Source organism: Podarcis vaucheri, assembly GCF_965113315.1.
Source record: "Podarcis vaucheri genome assembly, chromosome: 13".
Lineage (NCBI taxonomy): Eukaryota > Metazoa > Chordata > Lepidosauria > Squamata > Lacertidae > Podarcis > Podarcis vaucheri.
The window spans coordinates 5,660,220-5,671,384 of record NC_138751.1 but is presented as its reverse complement, the minus strand read 5'-3'; the positions used below and the strand labels follow the sequence as shown (position 1 = coordinate 5,671,384).

General features: G+C 50.9%; 1 protein-coding gene across 2 annotated transcripts in view; it reads left to right on the top strand.

Annotated features, from left to right (window-relative positions):
* The first annotated feature begins 2,585 nt into the window (after window positions 1–2,585).
* The window catches only part of LOC309517938 (polyunsaturated fatty acid lipoxygenase ALOX15B-like), a 45,311-nt gene continuing 36,731 nt past the window's right edge, over window positions 2,586–11,165 (top strand). Inside the window, exons 1-4 of one of the 2 annotated variants that reach the window (XM_082197608.1) lie at window positions 2,586–2,745; window positions 6,328–6,431; window positions 8,636–8,796; window positions 10,699–10,917. In XM_082197608.1, the coding sequence (XP_082053734.1) occupies window positions 6,338–6,431; window positions 8,636–8,796; window positions 10,699–10,917 (474 nt within the window). In that variant the 5' untranslated portion in view covers window positions 2,586–2,745; window positions 6,328–6,337. Of the gene's footprint in view, window positions 2,746–6,244; window positions 6,432–8,635; window positions 8,797–10,698; window positions 10,918–11,165 lie in introns of those variants that run through there. The other variant, XM_082197609.1, reaches the window with a different exon arrangement.

The window sequence follows — 11,165 nt, the reverse complement described above, 5'->3', positions numbered from 1 at the left end:
TGGGGCGCTGGGGTCTGAATTTGACAAAACTATGGGTGGAAGCAAAGGGCTCCCCCCCTCCCTTTTATATTCCAAGAGACAGCCCTGCCACCATAAAGTTTCTTGCGTGTCAGGACAGTTTGACACGTCTTCCATGTAAACAAGGGCCGTTGTGAAACAGTTTTAAACAAAAGAAGAAGGGGAAGAAACCACACGCCCCAAAAGGCAAACGCATTTTGAGAAGTCGAGTCGGGAAAGGCAGTGCAAAATGTGCTTGTCTGAGCAGGCCGGGAAACATATAAACAGATGCAAGTTGCTCATTGAAGGTTGCTTAGTGTTGGGGCCTGGTTTTGGGAAGAGAGAGAGAGAGATTGAGAGAGTGTGTGCTTTGACGTTTGATGCTTTCCTTGAACACCTGGCCTCAGGTATCGGTTGTGGCTCTTCGCCTCCGTGAGAGCTCTGCCGTCCCTGAGAAGCAGGTTGACTGCAGGCAACTGCAGCCCCCCCAGGTGCCGCCCACTGGGGGCCGGCTCTGCTATTAGGCAGGAGGAGGCCACACGCAGGCTGCACATTTCAAGAATCTTAGACCACTTTAAACTGGTTCCCCCGAATAATCCTGGGAACTGTAGTTTAAGGGGGCTTAAGAGTTGTAGGGAGGAGAGTCTATACCCCTCGCAGAGATGTTACAACTGCCAGCATGGTTTAAGGAGAAATCCCTCTTCCCAGGGAACTCTGGGAAATGTAGTTCTGTGAAAGGACTCCTTGGGACTCCTAACGAACCACAGGTCCCAGGATGCTCTGGGGGGAGCCATAGACAGGGGTCAGCAAACTTTTTCAGCAGGGGGCCGGTCCACTGTCCCTCAGACCTTGTGGGGGGCCGGACTATATTTTGGAAAAAAAATATGAACGAATTCCTATGCCCCACAGATAACCCAGAGATGCATTTTAAATAAAAGGACACATTCTACTCATGTAAAAACACGCTGATTCCCGGACCGTCCACAGGCCAGATTGAGAAGGCGATTGGGCCGGATCCGGCCCCTGGGCCTTAACCCATGGCTTAACGTGTCAGAATGCTGCTTTCACATGCGTCCCTCAGACGGGGACTGAGAACAAGCCAAATGCCAGCTTCCTTCAAAAAGCCACGGTATCTGCCATCCGAATATAGTTGATAGGAACGGATCTCTCTTCCCAGGGAACTCTGGGAACATGGAGACTTGAGGAGGTTGAGGCAGGCAGGCTGAGATTGGTGGGGCACTGCCTCGTTTTATGTACAGTGGTACCTCGGGTTAAGTACTTAATTCGTTCCGGAGGTCTGTTCTTAACCTGAAACTGTTCTTAACCGGAAGCACCACTTTAGCTAATGGGGCCTCCTGCTGCTGCCGCGCCACCGGAGCACAATTTCTGTTCTCATCCTGAAGCAAAGTTCTTAACCTGAAGCACTATTTCTGGGTTAGCAGAGTCTGTAACCTGAAGCGTACGTAACCTGAAGCGTGTGTAACCCGAGGTACCACTGTATTTTGATTTGATCTGTTTTATTACAAACACATATTTGCTCTTCCAAGGAGCTCACGATTCTCTGCCTTTAAACCTCACCTTGCGAGGCAGACTAAGTTGAGAAGCAGTGACCGGCCCCGAGGCTGTCCAGTGAGCGGATTTGAACCTTGACCTCTCCCAGGCCCTGGTCAGAAACTCTAACCGTTGCGACCCCCCGGTCTCCGTTGGTGGGGCGCCTGATCCTGTTCAGCTTAAAAACAAACCAGGCAGGAGCTGTACAATTTCTCAACATCTTGCAAACATGTTCAAATATATAAAAGCCATGTTCAAATATATAAAAGGATGTCACATAGAGGAGGGAGAAAGGTTGTTTTCTGCTGCTCCAGAGAAGCGGACACGGAGCAATGGATCCAAACTACAAGAAAGAAGATTCCACCTAAACATTAGGAAGAACTTCCTGACAGTAAGAGCTGTTGGACAGTGGAATTTGCTGCCAAGGAGTGTGGTGGAGTCTCCTCTTTGGAGGTCTTTAAGCAGAGGCTTGACAACCATATGTCAGGAGTGCTCTGATGGTGTTTCCTGCTTGGCAGGGGGTTGGACTCGATGGCCCTTGTGGTCTCTTCCAACTCTAGGATTCTATGATTCTATGATTTCAGGAAGATGCTGGCGTCCACCCAAAAGACGAGGACCTCAGGCTGACCTCTGCGGTACGGCGCTCAGCAGTTCCCTCTTTCGCAGACCAGGAAATCGGAACCACGCTGCCACGGACTGCAGTCGTGGCTCCTTGTGTGGCAAGGCCACCGGCCATGTCTGCCCCTCGGTGGCTTCCTGTTCCTCGCCCTGCCGTGCAAATCCACACCTGCCCTGCTGATCCTTCTGAAAGGCCCAGTTTCCTGGAGCAGGGCAGGGTTGTGGGCGCCTCGTTCCTTGAAGCCACAAGGGCCCTTTCCTCGATTCTCCTTCCCACCCCGTGGCCTGGAAACCGGGGCCTGTCGGAGAGGTCTGTGCCGTCTGCTTGGCTGGGCTCCATGAAGAATGCGCCTTCCTCTCCAAAGAGTGCTAGTGAAAGCACAAATTCTGCCACTCCCTCGAGCAGGGACAGCTCCTCCCAACACCTACCCCAAAGAGGAAGCAAAGTGGAAAGCCAGCTGGAGGAGGAGAAAATATCTCGACTCGTTCGGTGCATCTCAGAGCCGTTCGCCTGCGCTGTCCGACTGCCCCAGCCGGTGTGGCCCATTCTGCCTTCTTGATCGGGGCGGCCAGAGACGGGTGAGCACCCTGGGGAGGCCTGGGGGTGGGAGGGAAAGCCACTTAGCCCCCTCCCAAAACTTGGGCAAACTCTCCAGCATCATTGCAGCCCAAGGGCACCGGTCTCCACCTGGCTGAAAAGGCAGGGAAGCTCTGTAGACCCTCTCTGTTCTCAGAGGGTCCTGCCTCTGTGTCCCCAGCGTAGCCTCTCAGAGCTTGCAATCACCAAAGGTGCTTTGAGCCTGGTCTTGAGGGGGTTTCCCCTCTCTCTGTCATCTTTTCTCCTCGCCTCGATCGCCTGCTCTCTTTTTCTGTCCCAGTTGCCAAAAGGTCTCAGGCGTGGAGGGAAGGCTCCTTGCAAAAAGAGCAGCCACAGCCCATGCAATATTCTAGTCCTTATCAGGGCAGCTAAACCCACTGGCCAGACACAGTGGTGTGTGTGCGCGCATGTGTGTGTGTTTGGAAAATGCAAAAAAAGAGGCTTAGAACCACAGATTTGTGTATAAGCGAAGACTGGTGATTGGCAGGGCAGTGTGGTTGCAGTGGTTAGAGCGTTGGACCGGGACCTGGGAGGCCAGGCTTCAAATCTCCACTGGTCCATGAAGCCCGTTGGGTGGCCTGGGGCCAGTCGCTGCCTCTCAGCCGAACCTACCTCACAGGGTTGTTGCGGGCATTAATCGAGGAGGGAGGAAACTGTGGATGCTGCTGTTGAATTCCTTAGAGAGAGAAAAGGGATGTGAATGCCATAAGTAAATAATACTCACCCTTTTAGCATTCAGTGTTTCCCCCGTCAAGGCTCAAGACCACAAGATGTGTCGCTCGCGGCGTGTTGACATTGTCCGACGATGCAAAGGCTCCATTCTAAGCTGCAGTAATTCAGAGCAGTTTAAGCATCACCGCATTCTAGCCAGGCTGCTTTTATTGCAGGCAGAAATGGAAAAAGTGCAAGTTTTCCCCGCACGGCCTGTGTCTCAGAATAGTGCCTTGCGTGCAGCAGCTGGGAAAGGGCAGAGCTTTGCGCTTGAGGATGCGTTGATACTGCTTGCTTGCTCTTGTTTTTTCTACTCTTAGGAAAGTTTGGCTCTCCACATTTCTGCACCCGTTTGGGACTCGTCCGGGAGAAAGCCATCAGTGTTACAGTGCAAATTTCTCCAAATATACCACCTTTCAAAATGCATTATTTATTTACTTCATGCAATTGATTATGCCACTTGATTGTAAAACAAACAAACCCTCAAAGAGGTTTACAAAAAAGCAAAAAGGAAAAAAAATCAATAAGAAGAATTAATCACAATGATTTAGGGTATGGGGAAAGTAAGTAAGCTAAAAACTGGTGAAGACTTGCATCCAGAGGAGGGCAACCAAAATGGTCAAAGGCCCGGAAACGATGCCTTATGAGGAACGGCTAAGGGAGCTGGGCATGTTTAGCCTGGAGAAGAGGAGGTTAAGGGGTGATATGATAGCCATGTTCAAATATATAAAAGGATGTCACATAGAGGAGGGAGAAAGGTTGTTTTCTGCTGCTCCAGAGAAGCGGACACGGAGCAATAGATCCAAACTACAAGAAAGAAGATTCCACCTAAACATTAGGAAGAACTTCCTGACAGTAAGAGCTGTTTGACAGTGGAATTTGCTGCCAAGGAGTGTGGTGGAGTCTCCTACTTTGGAGGTCCTTAAGCAGAGGCTTGACAACCATATGTCAGGAGTGCTCTGATGGTGTTTCCTGCTTGGCAGGGGGTTGGACTCGATGGCCCTTGTGGTCTCTTCCAACTCTAGGATTCTATGATTCTAACTTTCTCAATGTCTAAATATGTGTTTGTATCTCGTTTCCCCTAAATATGCACATTTTTGCATTTCCTCTCTAATATAATGTGCTTTGTATATGCTATCTTCTACAATATAAGCACATATACCCTTACCAGATGTGCTTTTGTACTTGGTGGGAGAACTGCTTTGCAAAGTTCAGAGAGCTTTTAAAGAACGGCTGCATTGCTTCAGAGGGGAAAAAAAAGAAGTTTAGCTTTAAATGGGAACTGAATTGAATTCACCCTTCCTCCCTCCTTGCAGAGTCATCCCATGCATGTTTACTCTGAGCAAAGGGCTTACCCTGAACTAAGGGCTTATAGCTCAGTTGGTTAGAGTGTGGTGCTGATAATGCCTGGGTTGCAGGTTCGATCCCCAGACGGGACAGCTGCATATTTTTGCATTACATGGAGTAGGACTAGATGACCGTCAGGGTCCCTTCCAACTCTTATGAGCTCTCCCTGTCTCTGGAGCTTTTCCTGCGAAAACCCGCTCTTTAATGCTAAAGCACAACAAACGGCGATTTGGGCTTTCTGTGTATTGCTGTTTGTTCCAATTCTGCAGTAAAGAGCAGATTTCTGCAGGGAAAGCTCTGGAGCTAAAAAAACCCAAAACAGAATGAAAGAGAAGTCTGATGTGGAGCTTTAAAACACAGACCGCGCCTGGAAAATGTGGAGGAAACGTACCTGCGGACGAGCCCCAAGCCCTCCCTCCTGCTCCCTCTCTCCTGGGAAGTATGCTTAAGATTTCGGCGTGAAAAGGTGCTTAGAACACATCCGCTCCAGAACCCTCATTCTTGTAATTCAGGCCAAGACTGGTTCAGATATGGCTCACTTGCCAGAAGTTGAGTGTCAGAAGATTTGGGACAGTTTAAAAAGGTGCTTCTTCAGGCAGCGCAGAGTTAGACTATGGAACTCCCTGCCACAGGGATGGCAGCCGACCCGGATGGCTTTAAAAAGAGGATTCGCCAGACTCATGAAGGAGAGGGGCATTGATGGTTCCTAGCAATGATGATAATAATAATAATAATAATAATAATAATAATAATAATAATAATAATAATACAGCCACAATGGCTCTGCCCTGCTTCCATGGTCAGAGGCAGCAATGCCATCGGAAACTACCAAAGGGGGAAAGTGTTGTTTTTGTGCTCGCATCCTGCTTCTGGGTTCCCCTATAAGGCATCTGCTTGTCCACTGTGAGAGCAGGATACTAGACCAGGTAGGCCGCTGGCCTGATCCTGGCAAAGGCTTCAGAAAGCAGAATTGTTGCCGGCTCCTGTTACCAGTACAGTGGTGCCTCGCAAGACGAAAAGAATCCGTTCTGTGATTCTCTTCGTCTAGCGGTTTTTTCGTCTTGCAAAGCAAGCCCATTGATGGATTAGCGGATTAGCGCTATTAGCGGCTTTTAGCGGCTTATCTGCTGATCGGATCAGCTGATAAGTGGCTTAGCGGCTTAGAAAAGGGGGGGGGGGAACCAGCAGGAACTGGCAAGACATTGTCGTCTTGCGAAGCAAGCCCATAGGAGATTCGTTTTGCGAAGCACCTCCAAAACGGAAAACTCTTTCGTCTAGCGAGTTTTCCGTCTTGCCAGGCATTCGTCTTGCGGGGCACCACTGTACTGAACTAACAGTCTGCGTCAGTGCTGGGCACTTTTCCATGTTCCTGTGCAAACGGCAAAGTTAAAAATAAAACGGCGGGTTCCAGTCTTGACATCCGCCCCCAGGTTAGGAATGTGTGGCATTTTGCTTCCTGGAAAAACCTGCCTGGCTTCCCACCCTTTCCCTTTCTCTTTTCCAAGGAACTCGAAGATGAGGCTGAAGGTATTCTGGAAGGTGAAGGAGCGCTGGAAGAGATTTGAGGGCGCCCGCAGAATCCTCTGCGCCAGCAACGCTCCAGGAGCAGGTGAATGGTCTCTGGTAACGTCCCTGTGGTGGGAAAAACAGCATGGAGCCCCGTGGCAGGGGTCAGCAAACTTTTTCAGCAGGAGAAATCCCTCTTCCCAGGGAACTCTGGGAAATGTAGTTCTGTGAAAGGACTCTTTGGCACTCCTAACGAACCACAGGTCCCAGGATGCTCTGGGGGAAGCCACAGACAGGGGTCAGCAAACTTTTTCAGCAGGGGGCCGGTCCACTGTCCCTCAGACCTTGTGGGGGGCCGGACTATATTTTGAAAAAATAAATAAATGAGGAAATTCCTATGCCCCACAAATAACCCAGAGATGCATTTTAAATAAAACCACACATTCTACTCATGTAAAAACACGCTGATTCCCGGACCGTCCGCAGGCCGGATTGAGAAGGCGATTGGGCCGGATCCGCCCCCTGGGCCTTAGTTTGCCTACTCATACACTAAGGCAGGGTCAGCAAACGTTTTCAGCAGGGGGCTGGTCCACTGTCCCTCAGACCTTGTGGGGGGCTGGACTATATTAAAAAATAATGAACAAATTCCTATGGCCCACAAATAACCTGGAGATGCATTTTAAATAAAAGGACACATTCTACTCATGTAAAAACACGCTGATTCCCGGACCGTCCGCAGGCCGGATTGAGAAGGCGATTGGGCCAGATCCAGCCCCCGGGCCTTAGTTGGCCTACCCATGCCCTAAGGAATAATCCCGGCCTGGCGGTCCACACCCAAGACAATTGTGTACTTAATCTGAGCATCCACTATTCCCCCGGCAGACACCTGTGACAGCTGTGTGGCAGGCGGAAATCCAACAGGGGAAGCCCCTCCCCTTGCCACACCTCCACGTGGGGAAAAGGCTGGTTCAGGCCTCTCGGAGACTCGCCAGGTTGCTGAGGATAGGAGCCGCCAGCCGTGCAAAGTTGTGCCCACCTCTTTGGGGGTTGCTGGGGGCATGTTGCAGTTGGATCAGGGCCTTTCCTTGAGTAGCCATGTGTGTTGCCTGCTCTGCATTTATGCAGCCATGTGCACCGCACGGTTTGCATAATACGTGCGGCGAGGCCCTGCGCATCAAAGCGTTTGGTGGAAACCACCCCCTGAGTTCGAGTTCATCCCCTGTGGGAGCCACGACAGCTCTAGCATGGGGAAGCAGCGATAAAATAGGATGTGGGTGTTGTAAACAAAATCTGCCCTTCTTCCCTTATGGGGTATCCAAGAGCCCGTATAGAGTCCTTAAGTAGGTTCCCTATTGGTAGGAGAAAATAACAGAGGCCAACCAGAGAATATTGAGAAGCAAAGCAGCTAGTAAGCTTGATCTTTATTAAAGCTATTGCAACAGAGTGCTCCCCTCACACGCAGGAGGAGGGAGGAGGACCCATAACCAAGGTGTGCCTGCCCTTATTTTAATTTTAAATTCCCTGCTCTGGAGCTCTAGACCACCCCTCCATATATTATACATACATCGCGGAAGGGGTGTAACTCAAGACCACCCCCCACAAACATCATACCTACATCACAGAAAAGGTGGTCTACAACAGAAATTTTAATGTTGTTGTTTTTCCTGTCTGCTAGGTTATCTGATAATGCCTTATCTGATTGCCTTTCCTGGTAGTCTGGCCGTTCTTTCGAAATGGTAATTACAGTGGTACCTCAGGTTACAGATGCTTCAGGTTACAGACTCCGCTAACCCAAAAATAGTACCTCGGGTTAAGAACTTTGCTTCAGGAAGAGAACAGAAATCGTGCTCCGGCGGCAGCAAGAGGCCCCATTAGCTAAAGTGGTGCTTCAGGTTAAGGACAGTTTCAGGTTAAGAACGGACCTCCAGAACGAATTTTCACCTCCTCCCTCCTTGCAGAGAAACATTGGGTCAGTTTGGGAGTCAAAATGGTTTCAGGGCTGTTTTCCTGTGCTGCTTCAGACATGCGGTCCACACATCTATGTACGTGCTTGGCTGGCACACCTATGAACATTTATTATATATATAAGACCTTAAATTTCTTATAATCCTGGGTCGCTGTGTCAGGATGGCAGCTGCCTGCCTGGAGGTTGCTCATTTGCAAACATTTGGCCCCGTGTTCCATGGAGCATTCCAGCGCCCCTTCTCCTCTCCTGCCCTGAATCAATAAATCCAGTGTCTGCCTGAAGCGAGAAATGGCGAGCAAGCTGCCAAGGAGATTTAAACAAACATTTTCCTGTCTCCGTAGCTTACGATGCCGCCCGGTGGGAAATGGAGGCTTTCTTGAGGAGGAGGAGGCCTCTGAATGGGGCCCGCCGATGTTCTGGATTCCCTGCTGGCTTTCTGGGGGTCCAAGGAAGGGCCCCAGCTTCCCTGGAGAATCGCACCCATCTCCAGAAAGAGCTGCAGGTAACTCTTCCGTCCTTTCAGCAGAAAGCAGGATCTTAAAATTTGGGCAGCTGCTGTGGGAGACTTCTGGGATATGCCGTTTTGACCGTCAGTCTAATCCCACAGTCTTAGGGGGGTGCTGCGTCTGACCCCCGCATGTGGCTGTGCAGCCTCCTTCAAAGAGGATACAGTGCTACCTCGGGTTACATACGCTTCAGGTTACAGACGCTTCAGGTTACAGACTCCACTAACCCAGAAATATTACCTCGGGTTCAGAACTTTGCTTCAGGATGAGAACAGAAATTGCGCGGTGGCGGCAGCGGGAGGCCCCATTAGCTAAAGTGGTCTTCAGGTTAAGAACAGTTTCAGGTTAAGAACGGACCTCCAGAACGAATTAAGTTCTTAACCCTAGGTACCACTTTAGTCCTCTATTTTAAAGCCATCAGAAGACAGGCCACCATTGGAAAGCTGTCTCTGTCTGAAGAGCTGCCAGATCCGTTTTGAAGATAATGAATATCACTAATCATTAAAAACTTCCTTGTACAGGCGTACCTTGGAAGACAAACAGCTCAGTTCTCGGACGTTTTGGCTCCCGAGCGCCGCAAACCTGAAAGTGACTGTTCCGGTTGGCGAACTATTTTTGGAAGCCAAACGTCCGACGGGGCTTCCGATTGGCTGCAGGAGCTTCGGGCAGCTAACCGGAAGCCACGCTTTGGTTTTGGAAGTTGAACGGACTTCCGGAACGGATTCTGTTTGACTTCCGAGGTACAACTGTACAGGGCTGCCTTTAGATGTCCTCTAAACATCAGATAGTTGTTTATTTCCTTGACATCTGCTGGGAGGGCGTTCCACAGGGAAGGTGCCACCACCGAGAAGGCCCTCTGCCTGGTTCCCTGCAACCTCACGTCGCAGGGAGGGAACAACCAGAAGGCCCTCGAAGCTGGACCTCAGGGCTGAACGATGGGGGTGGAGATGCTCTTTTCAGTATATAGGGCCGAAGCCCTTTAGGGTTTTAAAGGTCAGCACCACAAACCCTCAGACAGAGAGGATGCGTGGGTTGGCCATTAAGCTCTGTCTCGCAAATAGAAGCTTCTAGAGAACTTGTGCCTCAGGCTAAAGAATTTGCAGCACCCAGCTGTCTCCATCCTGTCCTGGTTTGCACCACCCCATTAAGGAATGTTAAGCTCACACTGGTTTCACGTGTGACCCTCTGTCAGCAAAGGCTGGACCATTAGAGAAACGAGACTGTCATCCAGCCTGCCTTCTTACAACCAGCTTCCTCCAGCCTTAGTCTTTTCATTGCTCCTTGGGGAGGAAGAGGACGGGGTCGAATCTAGATTTAGTTGGCTCCACCGGCCGTTGCCTCTGGCTCCCCCTACTGTTGGCTCCCTGCCTCCTGCCCAGCAGTCCCCATGGGAGTTAAAGGTAAAAGGGCCCCTGACCATTAGGTCCAGTTGTGGCCGACTCTGGGGTTGTGGCACTCATCTCGCTTTACAGGCCGAGGGAGCCGGCATACAGCTTCCGGGTCATGTGGCCAGCAAGACTAAGCCGCTTCTGGTGAACCAGAGCGGCGCATGGAAACGCCGTTTACCTTCCCGCCAGGGTGGTACCTATTTATCTACTTGCACTTTGGCGTGCTTTCGAACTGCTTGGTTGGCAGGAGCAGGGACCGAACAATGGGAGCTCACCCTGTCGCGGGGATTTGAACCGCTGACCTTCTGATTGGCAAGCCCTAGGCTCTGTGGTTTAACCCACAGCGCCACCCGCGGCCCCCTCTATTTCTTCACCCCTCGCTGATAACCTCTGGCCCACATGACGCAGAGGGGCTATCTCTGGCAGATCTACTGCAGCCACCTCCCAGTTTCCACCGAAAGCATCTTGTTCGTCCACTCCCTCATACCTCCCTCTGGACTTAACCTTTAGCCCACGAAGGATCAAGAGGAGAGCCACTGCAGGAGACGGCCAGCCGAGTCCAGCAGCGAAGAAGGAACCCTAATGGCTTCGTACAAGGTCCAAGTGGCAACCGGGACGTTCTGGGGCTCGGGGACCTTCGACACCGTCTCCATCACCCTGGTGGGGTCGAGGGGCAGCAGCCCCAAGCAGACGCTGAACAACACGGGAAAGGACTTTGCCCCGGGAGCGGTGAGTGGATCTTCAGAGGTGGTCTTGGGGGGGGGGGAGGCAGGGATTTTGCAGGGCCTGAGAAAGTCGTCTCTCCACTGTAATTCTTTTTATATCTGTAAATAATTTTTATTCGTTTTCCATTTAACAATATATAACCACATCATTATTATCTGAAGGAGCGTCTCCGCCCCCATCGTTCTGCCCGGACACTGAGGTCCAGCTCCGAGGGCCTTCTGGCGGTTCCCTCACGGTGAGAAGCCAAGTTA